The 18,225-nt window shown below is 35.0% G+C and overlaps 1 protein-coding gene across 2 annotated transcripts; it reads right to left on the bottom strand.

The window, feature by feature from the left end:
- Positions 1-657: 657 nt before the first annotated feature.
- On the bottom strand, positions 658-15,097 carry cdk10 (cyclin dependent kinase 10). 2 transcript variants are annotated; one of them, XM_073868379.1, is made up of 15 exons: positions 14,950-15,097; positions 14,183-14,399; positions 13,038-13,157; positions 12,825-12,897; positions 12,374-12,445; positions 11,006-11,108; positions 10,847-10,928; positions 10,686-10,753; positions 10,255-10,307; positions 8,881-8,950; positions 8,738-8,787; positions 8,498-8,631; positions 8,185-8,324; positions 977-1,029; positions 658-896 (listed from the first exon to the last, which is right to left on the bottom strand). In XM_073868379.1, the coding sequence occupies exons 3-15, from the start codon at positions 13,125-13,127 to the stop codon at positions 802-804; spliced, it is 1,083 nt and encodes a 360-aa protein (XP_073724480.1). In that variant the 5' UTR covers positions 13,128-13,157; positions 14,183-14,399; positions 14,950-15,097; the 3' UTR covers positions 658-801. The 2 variants fall into 2 exon arrangements, with proteins under 2 accessions (XP_073724480.1, XP_073724479.1); XM_073868378.1 differs by lacking the exons at positions 14,183-14,399; positions 14,950-15,097 and having other exon boundaries at positions 13,038-13,331.
- Between the last annotated feature and the right edge of the window lie 3,128 nt (positions 15,098-18,225).

Below are 18,225 nucleotides of genomic sequence, written 5' to 3'. Positions count from 1 at the left end.
TAGATCAATGAAATATATCAGATTAAAAGTGTAGGCTAACATACACCGCAAATTAGAGCAAAATTGACTCTTCACTTAAGAAAAAGACAGATATTGTCTGTATTCTGTTATGAAAAAGATTTGTATTAAATGCAGTTATTTATCTGTCATATGAATTAAACAATTTCAGATATTCATATAGAAAAAAAACAGCCGCACATGTAATGTTGCTCATGAGGATCATCTGACAATGACAGATCGAGTGTCAATAAAACACATTTTAAGGAAAAGTTTATTAGTAAGGATAAACATCCAACCACAAATATGATAGCAAGAGTCTAGTTATTGTAAATAGGTAAAGCGTGGGGTGCATGATTTTTGAAAAACACTGGAAAAGGGAGTCGTCCGAGTAACAAAACACACTCGGCAGTCAATCAGCAGTAAGGGGCGTGTCTACTAACCGAAATTGTTGCCTGGGTTGCGTATATGTGGGGCGGGTCTATTGGGGTAGGGGCGTGTTTGTTTAAGTGATTTTTAAATATCACTGGCTTTCAGATCATGCACCCCACCTTTGAAGAACAGTAAAAATATTCATAAGCGGAATGTGTTTGGGGTCTGTAACTTGTTTAACGCTTTAAAATATTGTCCAAGAAAAATGAAATGCGAATGAAACGCCTGTAAACAGAATAAGATTTTATTTGTATGATTCAAACAACTATTTGCACACTTTTCAATCTATTTACAAGGTGTGTAACTGCTCACATTTTTAACATGTACAATAACTTACACAATGAGAAACAACGCATTTGTGACAGGTGTCGATCATATTTTGTTTCGTTTAGACTGGTTTTCAGCCGCAGGACCGGCACGTTTGTTTCTGTGATGAGGGAAGGTGGGCATCAGCTCGGGTTCACACGCTGCATAGTAAAAATAAAAAACTTAGAAAGTGTTTTCATGGAGAAAATGTAATAGAAAAAAGCTAAAGTTATTTACTTACGCAAAGGCTTTTCCTTAAAGTAGGAGCTTTCTAAACATTCTTTAGCTGTGGCTCTGTAAATAAACAAACAGATTTAACTTAATGAATATAAGACAATACATTTAATTTAACCGAAAACCCAATAAACAATCCATAAAAGACTCAATGTTATCAAAACATGTCAATCACTAAAATCTAAATAAATCAGATATGAACACAAATAGCATTCATTATGTATTCAGGATGTTTAATCACAAACTTTGTTTTACAATTCTGTATTTTAAGTTTGTTACCACTTTTGTCGTTAGAATACTGTATTAATCCAAATAATGTGTTATATTTTCATATGTATCATTTTTCATGCATACAAACTTAAAGCGACACCATGTAATATTTCAACCTTCATAATAAATTTTCAAGACCCTTGTGATAGTACATCGACTTTAGGGTGAATGACATTTCTACCATAGCCTGACGGGGTCTGTATCGCTTTTACTCATATTTTAAAACTTAGGGTTTCTGGTAGTAACCAGAGCACAAAAAAAACTACAAAATTCGACTGCTGTTAGATTTTCTTGAATTTGGCTGCTCAGTCTTTCATGGCTCGCCAACGCATTAGAATGTATCTAATACGTAAAATAATAAGCAGGACCAAGTGCATGTGGGGAAAAGAGATTTAATGAAGGTTCTTATGTAGCATAGTTCTTCAGGAGCGATGTTGTCGTGTCAACCTTCTACATTCTTAACCCAAAGTTCTGTCTGTGGGACAAAACTTTATACAAGATAACAAAAGGCCTACAAACAATAGAAACCTGTTAGGACCTCCTACAGGAGATTGGTCTGCCGAGAAGTCTATCCTGAGGAATGGTATCTCTTTGTTATTCACACTGATCAGTTTCTATGGGCCATTTGGTTCACACCTTCACTGCAGACATATATGTTAATTACATCAGGGCACAGTTGCAATGTTACACATCAAACATTGATTACACATGAAAGAAATATACACAAAATCCTTCAATCCCCCATTTGATCATATTTTGATCACACAAAAAATTAAAATAAAAGATTTTGTAAATCATGTACACATGCAGTATACAGGTTCTTGCTTGCGATCACTGAAAAAGGTTTCAACGTAAAAATGGCTGCATTTCTTTGTGAAAATGCACGAGTCCTTTTTAAAATTTCATTTTAAAGTTGTAATCATGTGGACTTGACGGATGTGGTTGTGTTTTGATCTTTTTGTACTCTGCTGAGTCCTGCAGGTTATTTGCAAGTTAGAGTAATGTGGAAATGGCGGACGTGGATGTGCTCTGTGGATCTTCCCAGGTTTCTGCTTGGTGGTTGGTGCAATATGGTGAAGGTGCCAAACATCAGAGGTCTTTGCTTATTCTTTGGAACACTGAAACACTGGAACACCTGCAATCACACACAAAAGAAAAGGGGAACGTATCTTGCCAAAGAAAACAGATTCACAAACAACTCCTACCCGCAATTAAAACTGTCCCTATTTAATGTTGGCAGGACACTACAGTGTTTACCAGTGGTGGTATGTTTACCTCTTCATCCTCAGACGACATGCTAGAGCCTAAAAACTCTAGTCCCGCAATATATGGACTCTGATAAACACTACTGCCATCTATCCCTCATCTCTAGGCAGACTAATTAACCTTCTAATATAACTTTCTCTTCGGGGCCTTGTACTGCCAGACTGAGTCGTTCAGAGTCGTTCAGGACTTGCTGTCATTCAGATGAGCTTTAAGCATGTCTTCTGTTCCGACTATGGGCATGGGCCTGCCTGTGACATTTTTTTAAAGGGCTTAATCCAGGTTTCTTATGGGCATAATTGCGGTCTTGCTTATCGTCCCTCTGTTTTGCTGAACCTTTCATCAACAACATTTGTTCTCTTGAGACGTCATCTTCAACTTGCTTAATGTCTAAAGTCAAGTGTCTTGTTTGAAATTCCTTAATGCCGCTTGTGCACCCCTCTCCTTTACGGCTCGATTAACAGCATCATCTGCTAGGACATCACCTTTTGCTTCTATTGTTGAGTTTTCTCTGTATGCTTCCGTTTCAAAAACTCCATCGGGTCTTGGATGAAATGCCACTAGCTAGTGCTGTAGAGAGGGGGTCTCTAGTTTCGCTGCCACTCAACAGCGTTTAGTAGAGTCTGTTTTTGTTCTACTGTCAGCTGCTGAAATCTTCTATCCAGGTGGTCCTCATCAACATTTTTGTCTCTTAATTTCAGGCTGCAATCTCGAATCCAGTGTCCTTCCTTGTTGCAATACCTGCATCTTCCATGTTTGGTGTTTGCACTTGTGTGTTTGTGATGTTCCACTCTCTTGTTGCTCTTCACAGGTTTTGTTGGTAAGGCTCTCAGCTGGACATCTTGTGTTCTTTCAATCTTTGTTGACCATTCAACCAGCTGATTAAAAGCAACCCCAATGCTGTCCCAGTGATCATAACGAATTTTCAGAGCTTTAGAGATTTCTGGTTTCAGTCCATTTACAAATGCAGTTTTTTAAGGCATACCAGTGTTCTTGTCAAAATCCTCACTGTCATTCAAACCAGCATGTTCCAGCCAAGTTTGCTTAAAGCGATCTTCAAACTCTGTGACACTTGTCTTCTGCATGCAAGATGTAATTTTACCCCAATTAATCTCTGCAGGTTTTAATTCAAATAAGAAAGTCTTTACGGCTTCCCATCCAGCTTCAATGTTCTCTTGAGACTCACCAACTTTGATGTTGACACTTTCAGTTAGCTTGTTTTGGTCACTGTCCCTCAAATTGACATTGATAATGACTACTCCATCTAATGGATGTAGTGTGTAGATTTTGTGCAGTCTTTGTAGAACTTGCCAAACCTTCCGTGGATGCTTGTATACATTGGGCAGTTCCCTTGACCATTTGTCAATCTGCTCAGGTGTTGCGGGCTGGTATGTTCTATGTGGAATATATTTCTTCACCATTTTTGTCACAGTGCGAGTTCGTCTCTCTCCATTCTCCTCATACTCCTCCTCATTGTCAACTTCAATTTCAGTCCTTTTGTTTTTGACAATAACAGGAGCGAGTCTGACCGTAGATCTGCTCTTTGGGACATATGTGTGAATAGGTGATTTAGCCTCTCTATCTGAATCACCGCTTTCACAGTGATGATGTGGTAGCTCTCTCAGCAGAGCCATTCGTTGTTGATTTTCAGTAACTTGTTGTTCAGTTACTTGCTTGTTGCAGCTGCTAGTTTCTTTAGTTGATGCCTGTGTTATAAAACAGTCTTTTGATTCAATTTGTTTGCTAATCAAATTCAGCAACTTCTCAATCTGGTTTAACAGACGTTCTTTATCTTTCTTTTCATTTTCCAGTTGTTCAGCTAATGCTCGAACCTTAGCCTTCTCGGCTTCAATCTCACATTGTAGTTTGTCCATCTCACACTTCTGCAGGTGCTGTTGAATTTGTTTGAGCAAAATCACAGACCATCCATCTTTCCTGGTGTTTGCCCTTAAGCGCTGTATCTTTCCATAAGCCTTTTTGATGTCTGGCAAAGCCCACTGTCCACTCTCTGAGTGCTTGATACTGTATTTCCTACAGATGTCATCATGGCATGTCCTTATCTCCAGTCTTTTGTCCAAATATGCATTCAGATTTTCCATCATCTGATCAATGGTTACATTTGGAGGTTCTGTTCCATGCCGTTCTGTAGTGGGTCTCAGGTTAGATCCACAACCATTGTTTTTCATAGACTCAGCCATGGCCAGTACAGGAGAAGTGCCCTCAGAGGTGTGAAAACAAAATAAAAGGTGTTAGATCTGTTTAAGGTGCTTATTCAGACTGACCATTTGGAGTATACAGTCGTCAAACCCACTCAAACATACATTTCTAAAATGTACTCTTAATAACAATAATTAGTTTGCGCTAACTTATTGTTTTGTTCTTAATACAACAATTAAGAATAAAATGCATCTACAGTTTGCACACCAATAAACATTAGACTTTACAGTTTAAACTCAAATTCTTTCTGAATCCTACTCAGAATGTTTGTCACTCAGAACTTTCCATATCTTTCAATGGAAGGCAAATTGACTTAAAGTTCCATAATTTTGGTTCTAGACCATATTTTTCTAACCTTGTTAGAATCTAACCAAATAGTGGCTACTGATTAGCACCCAGTCAAGAATCCTAAAATCTTGCAGCAATATCAGTCCCAAACTATTTCTGTGACTTCTACAGTTTCTGGATTAATGGACTAAATTGTTTCTTAACAATTCCTACAGACATTTAGAAAAAGGACCAAGCTTCTACTTCTACAATCTCTAGATGAACGGACTAAATTGTTTCTTAACAATTCCTACAGACATTTAGAGAAAGGACCAAGCTTCTACTTCTACAATCTCTAGATGAATGGACTAAATTGTTTCTTAACAATTCCTACAGACATTAAGAGAAAGGACCAAGCTTAAATGATTAACAATGCTACACTATGAACATTGGTCTGCTTAATATCTTATGTAGTTCTTTAAGAGAGCTGATAAGTTTCACTCACCAAATGAAGATTTTTAAGACAAAGTCATCAAGGTAGTTGCTTCCACAAACAAAGTCCACAAACATAGTCGATTTGTCTTCAGTAATCTTCAGAAACTAGAATCTTCTAAATTCTTCAGTCCTCGTCTTGTTGCAGTGATGAGTGCTCTTCTTATCTGTCTCTCCTGGCTGGCTCCGCCAAATTGTTAGATTTTCTTGAATTTGGCTGCTCAGTCTTTCATGGCTCGCCAACGCATTAGAATGTATCTAATACGTAAAATAATAAGCAGGACCAAGTGCATGTGGGGAAAAGAGATTTAATGAAGGTTCTTATGTAGCATAGTTCTTCAGGAGCGATGTTGTCGTGTCAACCTTCTACATTCTTAACCCAAAGTTCTGTCTGTGGGACAAAACTTTATACAAGATAACAAAAGGCCTACAAACAATAGAAACCTGTTAGGACCTCCTACAGGAGATTGGTCTGCCGAGAAGTCTATCCTGAGGAATGGTATCTCTTTGTTATTCACACTGATCAGTTTCTATGGGCCATTTGGTTCACACCTTCACTGCAGACATATATGTTAATTACATCAGGGCACAGTTGCAATGTTACACATCAGACATTGATTACACATGAAAGAAATATACACAAAATCCTTCACTGCTTTACGGCATACGTCACTTCCTCCACACAATTTTTTATTTACGTGAATTTTGCTGGAGGCTACTTAAGGAGTGTAGAGAGCAACTTCTATTATATGACTCTGTGGCACCGTGTTAGTGTCACGTACCTATGACACGGGCGACCCGGTTTCGATTCCCCTTTAAGGCAATTTTTTTATATAAACTCTTGATTCATACATAAATGCGATGTTCTTTATAAATGACGGCGATTATCTTGCATATAGTTCCCTGTATTCAGATGCTGCATTCACGTGTTCACGTATTTACCTTTCTTTTACTGTCTATGGTATTAACATTACAATCCAGGATGCTATAGCAGTCAAACTTGCTCAAACTCACACAGTGTAAAACCAAACCCTATTCATTCACCAATCCCTATTCATTCACCAATCAGATCCGAGCATTTCTCTCTTCCTCATTTGCTGCGTTCCGCTGTCACTCACGTGACGTATTACAAAGCGTCAGACCTAAACACATCAGTTTACTTGGATTTGGGTGCGACAATTTTCACACAAAAGAGAGGAAAAACGAGCGCAATTACGGAAAATCCTGGTGGCGAGGGAGAGAGAGACAATATTTGTTTGGAAAAAGGCAAGGAAATACTTCTGGTCGTTTCTCAATTGGAAGGCTGCAGCCTCCGGAGGTCAAATATGCAGGCTGCATACGTCATCAAGCCTGCTTTATTAAGGTAAACTGAGCATTACATTCGCAAGTCATAAGCATACTGCAACAATTTACGATTAACTAAGTATAATAGTCAACTTTATAATTGTTAATAATCTGAAATAAGACAGTCTTGATGACGTATGCAGCTTAGAAATACGACATCCGGAGGCTGCAACCTTCAGAAATGGCTTCTGCCACGAGTTCCTCATCAGAAAGTTGTAAAATGACTGCGTTTCTCCCTGATGCCTCAAAATGTTGATCGTTTAGCGTTTTAAAGGTTTGGTTTTTAGTTTGGCCAGTTCCTTTCCTTTGCGACAGTGCTGCGGCGCTTGTGGCCTCTAGGGGCGCTAGGCGTGAAAAATACATGTCTAGGGCCCCCTAGTGGCCAAAAAGTTACGCGGTGTGCCTTTAACGGACCCAAAACACAATAACCGTTCTCATTAATGCTGCCGTCCAAAACACTGAATGTCTTTGTAAAATCAGATCGCCTCTAGGTGGCACCTTCACCTTATTTTTCAAAAAACCACAAAGACATCAAGATCAAATTTAAATTATCCACATCTGGCTAATGCATAAGTCCAAGAAAACATTTATGTTCGCTAATGTTTTTTCTTTACAAAGGCAATATTAAATAAATGCCTAGAATTTAATGCCGAAGTGACAATGGTGACAGATGAATTCATTCTTTTCTGATGAATAACTGACAAAGGAAGATTATTATCTAAAATAAAAAAGAAAATTGTCATCTTTGGGATTGTTTCCGGAAACTTTAAAGTATTTATGCATTGTGGTGTGGTATTGTTTTAATCGAAGTGGATTCTAATAAAAGTTGTTTTAACCAGAATGATTTTCATTGCTACAAAAAACTTAAAAGTCAAATATCAATCCAGCTGAGGAATTGGGGGAAATCAGAAAATATATACTGCATCACAGATTCTAGCCTTAGTTTCCCTTTTATATTGTTTTAGGCTGATGTGTTTTTATACCCAGTAAAAAAATCAGTTTGAATTAAAATGATTATGTAAGGAATAATCGACGACGGGCCATTGAATTATAAGAAAATAATGCACACCAAGGTGGTAATGCGGCGCGAAGCGGAGTGCCGTTACACTGCAGGTGTGCATTATTTTCAAATAATTCAAAGGACCGGGGGCAAGTATTCCGCTTATACCACGGTTACCACAAACATTGCTCTGGTGCCTATTTTTAAGACATTTGACAAGTTAGGTGTGCGGTTTACAGAAAAATAATCAATCAGAATGCAGCATTCAACAGACGCGTGGTATAATGACCACTAATGATGGAGTGTGGGAATAAAGGCATACTGTGAATATCGATATCTACCTGTATCAGCTGTATACTAACCTGTGTTGTGGGTTATACATGAAGAGAAGGTTAAGCAGTCTCAGGCCAGCTTCTGTTAACCAGGTGAACTTGTTTTTTAAATTATTATAGGGTTGTTTTCTGAGACTGTACTGCTTGACCAAGGGAAGACGTAAAAAACCCTAGAAAATCACAAAAAAATACTACTGTTATTACATTTATAATGCTTTATCAACATCTGTCTTGTCTTTACAATTTCATTACTCGTCTTTTTCCACTGGTACAGTTTAAGATTCAAAACCAAAAATATATATACTTTCTCAATTTACTCAAATGATATTTTAGGTCAAAGTACCGGCCAGATATTTTCATTGGGTGTTCCCAGCAGCTGTACGATCAAATCCACCTGCTGAATCTCTGATGCTCCAGGCAGAAGAGGTTTATGAGCAAGAAGTTCAGCAAAGATGCACCCGACTGCCCACATGTCCAAATTTAAACAAGATGTTAGTGGTTTATCTTAAATTATCTACACAACACTTTTGGTTTATAAAACCCACGATCATTTATTCTAGTAGTTTTTCTCACCACATGTCCAGTGCAGCGGTCTGTGTCTTGGTCCCTAGGAGGAGCTCTGGTGCCCGATACCTGTGGAGAAAACAGTGTCAGTGATGGACAGACGGATTTGGAGGATTAAACAGGGATGAACGTGTTTGATCAGTATTAAGTCAATCTGCTTACCACAGTGTGACCACTCGTGGAGTCATGGGCTGTAAAGGAATACCATAAACACGAGCCAGACCGAAATCAGCTTGAGAGAGAAAACATCAGACATAGCTTTTAATCATTTTTTTTATTAAAGTTAATTCCTGAATAAAACAAAATAATACATTTCATTTTTAATACAGAAAATCTGGCCTATTAAGGTTGCATTGCATTATTTTTAATACAACTAAGTATGTTTTAACAAATCCCACCAAAAATCTAGATGAAATATAAACAAACTAATCACCAGTGTTAGGTGTAACTAGTTACAAAGTAATTAGTTACTGTAATTTAATTACTTTTCCCTTAAAAAAGTAAATTAAGGGGTTACTCTTATTTATATTGTAATTGAATTACAGTTACTTCTGTTATAACTAAATACTGTGTATGGACTTAATTATATTATAATTATATTATAGATTAATTATATATAATACAATCATGGATTTAACATCAAAGTTAAAATGCACGTTTTATGTATCCTTCTCACTTGTAATACTTTGGTAAGTTAATAAGAAAAATTGTAACACTCTACACTGCAAAAAATGACTTTCTTACTTAGCATTTTTGTCTTGTTTTTAAGTACAAATACCTAAAAATTCTCAAATAAAGATGATTTTTCTTGATGACCAAAATGACCTAAAAAATAAATCTAGTTTATTAGACAAAATATATCAAATTTAACTGAATTTGTGCTAAAAACAAAAATATCTGCCAATGGGGTGAGGAAAAAAATCTAAAAATTAGTTTACGTTTTTCTTAAAAGCTTAATTCAAGAAATAATTTCTCACCCCATTGGCAGTTATTTTTGCTTGTTTTAAGCACAAATTCACTTAAATTTTATATACTTATTTTACTTAAATTTGATATACTTATTTTTCTTAGGTAATTCTGCTCATAAAGAAAATTCATCTTTATTTAAGAATACTGAAAACATGATAAAAATACTAAGTAAGAAAGTCATTTTTTGCCATGTAGTTTCCAATTCTCACTATTAACTGGTTGTTTATTAGTTAATTAGTACTTTAATAGGACATATTAATGCCTTATTCTGCAAAACCTTATTTTACATCCTTAATCCTACCCATTTCAGTAGTTGTAGTATATTGAGGCAAAAGTAGTTAATAGTGAGAATTAGACCAGAATAATTTATGTACTTTTATATTAGTTGTTCAAGCCATTTCAAGCCTATCCATGAATGAAAATAGTATTTAGAAAGTAATAAGTAATTAAATACTGTTTGGAAAGTGTCATTTGTACAGTGATCTAATTACGTGATTAAAGATCTAATTAGTAACTAGTAATTAATCACTTTTTTTAGAAACTTACCCAACACTGCTAATCACTCACCTATTTTAACACAGCCCTTGTCTGTCATCAGCAGATTAGAAACCTTTAAATCCCTTTAATAAAGCATATGAGAAAGTAATGAAAAAAAATCACAAATTATTCAAAATGATTCATATTGCATATTGATTCACTAATGTATGTCAAACTCTGCTCAAATGTTTAAAAAATATAATAATAACATTATACAGTATATACTATGAAATAGGTGTTTAGGACAAAAACACAAGCTCTGATCATGTCTAATGATATATATGAAAAGTTTGGTTCCCAAAACCAGATAACTTTAATTTTTCAAAAATCTTGAAAAAGATTGATATTAGTCAAACTGCAGCTGGTTTGATTTGATTTAAACCTTCATAACAAAAAATATGCTAAGTAGCACAATAAAACATGATAACATAATAATATAACATTAAAAAAATGTATCCTACCTGTGAAGAATGAAGTTTTGATGTAAATATTCCAGTCCTTTAAGCAGCTGGATAACAATACATTTCACCTATTAAAATCCAAGTAAAGAATAAAGCTAGGTTTGCTGTTAAGTTTTATTTACTTTATGTAATACAGTATGGCACATAAACATCAAACCCACCTGAGCTTCAGAGAACGGTGTCTGCATGTTCTCCAGTAAACTGGCCAGATCCTGTTCACAGTAACTCATCACCAGAAACAGACTGATGGGAAAATACACATAGTGCTTACAAGTCAATTCAATCCAAACATACAGATCATTCATAAAGTTCAATGTCACCTTTCCAAATGGCTTCCCACCACCACTTCCTTCAGCTCTACGATGTTCGGGTGTCTCAATGGGAGCAGGAGGTTAATTTCCCGTAAACTACTAATGGGAATCCCTAAACACACATACAGAGAAATTAAACAAATAAAACACATAAATGATCTATTAAGTGTATGTATTAAGTGTTTAAATGTTACATTTTCAATATTGTAATTAGGGCTGTCAAAAGATTAATCGCAATTTATCACATACAAAATAAAAGTTTGAGTTTGCAAAATATATGTGTGTGTGTACTGTGTGCATATATTATGTATGTATGAATTTAAGAAAAAAATTATTTAGGTATATTTTAGTTATATTTTAAATATATCAAAATATATATATATATAAATATATGTACATGAAAATGTTTCTTAAATACAAACATTAATGTGTGTGTATTTATATATATCAAATAATTACATACTGTGCACACACATAAATTATGCAAAAAACTTTTATTTTGTATGTGTTTGATTGCAATTAATCTTTTGAAAGCCCTAATTGTAATGTGACATTTACTACAGATCAACTGGTGAGACAGGACCATAAGATTTTTGAAGAGATTGTGAACCAGGAAATCATTTTTTCTTGATCCTTTGACATACAAGAGACATTTAAAGAATCCTATTACAACATACTGTAAGTTTTAGAAGTTTTCCTGTTTAATCCAACAAACGGCTTTTATAGACCCTTTTACTGTTTGTACACAACGATGACGTGGCAGTGTATGCGCATGCATTTTGGCAACGGAAGTATGGTAAGAATCAGCAGTGAAGCAACACAGACAGACAAAGTTATTGACTTTATCAACTTTTTCAACACAGCTACCAGATTTGTATATTAGTATATTATATTAGTGCAACCAAACACAACAACCAGACATTTTGATGTTGGGAAAGCGTTTAAATAAACTTTCTGAGTTGCTAACACATTAGAACTAATGGGGAATAACACCACTTTCGTTGCCTAAATGCGCGCGCAGGCTATTTGATCACATGCGGCTCTAATATATTTATGTTATGTGTATATTTAAGAATGAGTGACTAACACTTTTGACTTGTATATACACTCTCTCTTGGCTTAAGCACGATTACCTGCTGAAGTTTAAATATATGTCATTGTTATCATTAGTTTGTATGCCTAATAATTGAAGTGTGCTATCTTTGGTGTGTTTTATTGTCAATTGCCAATGTATGCAATTTTACATAGACAGGCTGCTGCACGTGTTGTAATCGATTGTTCAAACCACTAACCCTACTACAGTAGTGATGCTCGTCTAGTAAACATCACGATGTTAACAATAACTAGTAATGAAGTAATGTTAAGATTGTAACTAACCATCTTTCTCTTTATCCATTCGCACTTTCTTCAGCGCAACAATTTCATTTGTTCTTGTGTCACGTGCTCGGTCTAAAAAACACACAAATAAATGAATCAGTTTGTCACGCTCAAGTTGTTACAAACCTGTATAAATGTCTTTGTTCTGAGGGACAAGAAGGAAGAAATTTTGAGGAATGTTTGTAACCAAACTGATTATGATCTCCATTCATTTCCATTGTAAGAAAAATATGGAAGTGAATAGGGCTCATAAATGGTTTGACTTTGGTTACTGTTTGGTTATTGCATTTGTATTAATTATATATGTTAACTAAATCAAATATGTTGCACATTGTTAGTTAATGCTAACGAATAGGACCTTTTATTAAAGTGTTACTGATGATAATCATAAGGCATAATGCTGTGTATGGTAGGGTTATGGTCGGTGCTTGTATATGAGACAGATACTCACACACTATGCCATATGTTCCCTCTCCAATGCGATTCATCTTCTCAAACTCTTTCACACTCCTGCATTTTCCCAACTAAGTTACACACACGCACGCTTAACAGTAAATATCAACAACACAATACACGTCCATACGATTATCTTTGGGTGAAATTAAACACAAAAGCAGATCTTAGAAACTTGATATATGTATGAACATATGATGTTAAATCTTACCCGTTCTCTCTGTGGTACTATAAAGGTCTTGTCTGTTTTTAAAGATTTTAGCTTTAAAGGCTCTAGATCTGTGTCTGTTGAGTTTTCCATCTCCAGTCACTTCCACATCCATTCACAGAACTAATTAAAGAAACATATATGATGATTAAATCATAACGTTGCTGAAATACTTTTTTGTTATGCTGTTACGTTAGTAGGTTTGTCAGGTAAAAAGGTAAGAACGATGATAACTCCGTGAAAGTTAAACTCAGCTGGACGACTGATAGCTTTCACGGAGTTTCAGTTGCTATTGGTTGCTATTTTCTGACAAGCCACTAGGCGAAGATCTGGCGCTTTATTAAGAGTAAATTGATTACAAAAAAGTACACATGATACTTGGAATTTGAATTCTCAGTTTGTGAGAGAAAAATATATTGATGAAATAACATCATAAAAATTGTAAGTCCATTACAACATCCCATGTATGTATTATTTATTTGTTTATTTATTTTGTGGGCTAATTTATTTTACTGTGTTTATGATAACTAAAGCAGCTTGATGTTTCTTTTCTTTTTTACAGGATATCAGATGACAGAGGCCATGTATGGGCGGTCATTTTCCATATATGATCCATATAATGGATCAAAACTGATTAGTGGTCATTTTTTGTTTTTGATGTGGAAAATTATATTAGTAGAAAATAGGGTTGTCTGGTAGAAATTGGTGTATTTGATGTGTTATTTTATTTTGAGAGAGATAATGAACAATATATTATACAGTTATTTATTGTATTAGGAAAGTATCATATACACAAAACAAAATGGGCCCAAATCTGTCGCATTTCATGAATAAATCCAAATTATAAACTAAAAATTATAAAAATTTTAAACAAAAAGCTCTGAAAACATGCATTTTAAAAGTAGGCTACTCATTTTTTGTCATTTTTTTCTTTCTTCTCTTCCAACATATGTGACTAATACTTCTTGTTCATGTGGCAATAGGCAAACTGTTTTTGTATTTGATGTCGTTATTCAATTAAAAATAAAAGGATGAGCGGTGTGGTGTCAGCTGTTAACAGTCCTCGGAATGTCACGACTGACCAATCAGAATCAAGTATTTCAGAGCGCTGTGTACCGACACATTATCATATTCTCCTGTCATCATACCTCATAAATCAGGCTGTTCCCGCCATAAAACGACCTCGACCAACATACACAGGAGTTCCTCCAGGTCGCGGCTCTTTACTTACATCCTCTATTTTAAGACCATCAGGTCTTTCAAACAGGTTTTCTCGAGACGGAGCTGTGATGACGATGTGCGGTACAGAGTTATTTGATGATGACGTTGATGATGAGGCTTCACTGCTGAGGGGCTCCTCCTTCACTGCCAATAAATAATATCTTTCTTCGTAATTAAACACTTAAACAAATATCATAACACTTAAAAAAATCATTGAATAAAATCAAAAAGCTTTTAATTTGTCGTCCTTTTTTATTTGTGAAAATGAATTAAAATGACTTAATTTCTTAAAATGCAAAATCAATAATGATAAAAAACATAAGCTAAAGATGATAGGAGAACACATGTTATGTCTCAACTATTGCATATATCCCTGTATGAAACAATGTTTTAATGTAAACTGTTTAAATGCGGCATTTAGTCTATTTTATTATTTTCTCTGGCGATTGCAATCCTCGCTCCTTTAAATCGGATTGCAGAGAGTTTTACGTCAGAAGTACAATATGGATTAACCCATCACCTCATTTCTCACAGAACGGCAACATTTAACATTCATACCTCATTTGCCTGGAGTTTTTTAGCCAAATTATTTAAGGAAAAAATTAGTTCAAGCTTTACGTGAAGCAATCATAAAGTTTAAGAAGTATCACGTTCATTCCAAACATAAAAATCAAGAAAATCATATTAATTTTACCTTGATCCACCTGCTTTCTCGGTGCAGAGCCCATTCCCCATCACTCAATGACATGAATCTTGATCTCTGTCCTGTCTGAATAGTTTAAACAGTTTATAATATTAATGGTCAGAGAGATAGGCTACTCCGTGGATTCAGCTTTGACACTACAGTCAATATGACACTAATGCTGCATTTCACCCATCTCACCACTAGAGGTCACATCAGCACCTCTCTGACCTGGACCTTCAGTGACCTGACATGACCCACCTGACATCCTAAATCCTTATTACTGTAATGTCTCTCTTTCAGTATTATGGTATCAACACCTTCGACAGTGGTCATTATTATGAGATTTCAAGATTTTTATAAGGATCTATTTAATAACTTACAGAATCATTTTTCAAGATCACTTAAAGTGAAGACTCTGAAGTGTGCCAGGGATTAAATAGAGAGAAATACATACATTACTGTTTAGGCTGTTAAACTTAAAGACATCTTCACTTACACCTCGCATGTGCACATAATGTCCAAGAGGTTCAAGAAGAAGAAGATGGACGCTAAACATTACTAAAGTGTCTTTGATATAAAAGGCCTGCCATATATTATTCATCTGTTTACATTATAGATTGAATTCAGAAGTTTTCATTTAGTTTTACACTCAACTGCAGTGTATTTGCCAATATTATTGTCAGAACCTGTGGTTGAGGGCCACCTGGTGGTCACTTGACCGGATGCAGCTGCTTATGTCACGTTAAAGGGACAGTTCACCCAAAAATAAAAATTCTGTCATCGTTTTCTCATCCTTATGTTGTTTTAAATCTGTATGAATTTCTTTTTTTTTTCTGATGAACACAAAAGAAGATATTTTGATAAATGATGTTAAGCACACAGCTGGTTGTAACCATTGACTTTCCTAGTATGAAAAACAAATATGAATTCAACGGGAAATGTTAACTGCGTGCTTCATTTACTAAAATATATTCTTCATCTTTTAAAACAATACTTCAATAATATTTGAAGAGTTTGGCCCCAAAACTCTAATTTTCACTAATTTCGGTATAAACGTGTTTTCTATACCAAGAAAGTGACAAGATGAAAAACACTATTTTCTGTTACAAACTTTTACATAGCATCTTTAGGATATAATAACATAAAAAATTCAAATCCATAATTTGATTTTCAAAGATTTATTATAAAAAAACGGATTATTTTTTTCTGCAAAATGCAATAAATTTATAACAAGTTTTTTTTTAAAGTGCTATAAATCTATTGAATCAATATATAAATGCGCATTCATCTTTACCATGTTATATTCATTTATTTGACTAGTGGTATACACTGATTAAAAATATAAACATTAATGGCATTAATTTAACTTACTTTGTCATATTAAAAACACTGTCATTGCCTTGGGACATCGTCGCTGAACTTTTTTTTAACAGTGATCAGCTGTAAAATGTTTTTGTCCTGCTTGATTTTCGTTGACTTCGCGTAAAATAATGGAACGTTTTTCAAAAGATCCCCCGGGGTCAATGTGTCAGCATGACAGAAGCTTGATGCTGCCGTGTGAGAACAAACAACAGCCGGCATTTTTTCTTCACCCGATTATTCTATTTTGATGGCTTACGTATTATTTTGTTTTTGTTTGTTTGTTGATCACGAAGTACAATGAGGAAAACTAGGATTCTGTGTGTATTCAACTCGCCGCCATTATTGTTTTACAATGCGTGTAATGGTGCGCTGTAATCAGGGGTGCTGTAAGGGGGGGGGGGGGTACACAATGATGATTCTCGGGGCCCACGAGTAAGAGGGGGCCCAGAGAAGCCCCCAAAATTGTGGTGCTAAAAAAATATTTAATAGTAAAAATTATTAACTTTAAATTACTCTATTTGCTGTTTCCTGGTATCAAAAAAAGTATTTGTTTAGGAAACACAAACGTCCGTGGGCCCCTTTCCCCCCTCTCAGTTGTCATAAAATGGTTCAGTCCACCCAAATTGTATAATCCAGGCAACACAGCTTGACTTCACTTATAGTGCCGGCAGAATATCAACTTGACTGACAAGGAAGTGAAAATGCCTAAAAAATCTGAAAGTCAAAAACGGAAAGAGAAAAAAATAAGAAGTGAAAGAGGCAAAGGGTCGACATTATGTTACCAAGGTGGGTTTGTAAGTAGGCCTAAATTGTTAGTGGACCGCCCGTCCGTGACAATGATCGTAGCCTACGGCACTTTTCTGTGCTAACGCGCACGCTTTGTACACGAGGCCCCAGGTCTCTACGGTAGCATTTTTCGACAAGTAAGCACGTTTATTTATGCACGTGATTTATTTAGACAAAGTTATTGTCTATGCAAATTTCAAACGGTCAAAATGACGCCTTGTTCGTTCTAGTGTTAAAGATAATTACCACACTGCAAAAAATGATTTTCAAGAAAAAATTCTTAGTATTTTTGTCTTGTTTTCAGTAAAAATATCTCAAATTTCTTAAATAAAGATGCTTTTTCATGATGAGCAAAACAACCCAACAAAATAAGTCTAGTTTTTAGACCAAAAATATTACATTTAAGGAATTTTGTGCATAAAACAAGCAAAAAAATCTGCCAATGGAGTAAGCAAAAAAATCTTGAACATTTTTCTTAAACACTAAATTCAAGAAAAATTTGCTTACCCCATTGGCAGACTTTTTTGCTTGTTTTATGCACAAAATCCCTTAAATGTAATCTTTTTGGTCTAAAAACTAGACTTATTTTCTTGGGTCGTTTTGCTCATCAAGCAAAAGCATCTTAATTTAAGAATTGTTAGATATTTTTACTGAAAACATACTAAAAAATACTAAGAATTTTTTTCTTAAAAATCATTTTTTGCAATGCATAAGTTTAAATGTTGCGGTTAAAATGACTACTGGTGGCCGTTCTAGTGTTAATAGTGTATGATAAGGGAACTCAATTTTCTCCTCATGTTAGGTCAAGAAAACGCTGGAAAAAATAACAATACACAGTTTAAGTTAAACATTCAACATTGCAAAAAATGACTTTCTTACTTAGTATTTTTGTCTTGTTTTCAGTAGAAATATCTAAAAATTCTTAAATTAAGATGCTTTTTCTTGATGAGCAAAATGACCTAAGTAAATCAGTCTAGTTTTAAGACAAATTAATATACAATTTAAGTGAAATTGTCCTTAAAACGAGCAAAATGATCTGCCAATGGGGTGAGAAAAAACTTGTGAAATAAGATTTCTTTTTTCTTAAACACTTAATTCAAGTAAAATTTTCTCACGCCATTGGTAGTCAAAATACCA

The sequence above is a fragment of the Misgurnus anguillicaudatus genome, chromosome 6 (assembly GCF_027580225.2).
Source record: "Misgurnus anguillicaudatus chromosome 6, ASM2758022v2, whole genome shotgun sequence".
NCBI classification, from domain to species: domain Eukaryota; kingdom Metazoa; phylum Chordata; class Actinopteri; order Cypriniformes; family Cobitidae; genus Misgurnus; species Misgurnus anguillicaudatus.
The sequence above is the reverse complement of the archived record's forward strand: the minus strand, read 5'-3'. Positions and strand labels throughout refer to the sequence as shown.

Bases quoted from the DNA above. Each gene is read 5' to 3' on its own strand.
- cdk10 (XM_073868379.1), bottom strand. From the start codon at position 13,127: ATGGAAAACTCAACAGACACAGATCTAGAGCCTTTAAAGCTAAAATCT. The intron at 10,929-11,005 runs GTGACATTGAAC...TTTTCCCATCAG, and splicing joins GTGGGAAGCCATTTGGAAAG to TCTGTTTCTGGTGATGAGTT. The intron at 897-976 runs GTAAGTAAATAA...TTTACTATGCAG, and splicing joins CTTTAAGGAAAAGCCTTTGC to CGTGTGAACCCGAGCTGATG.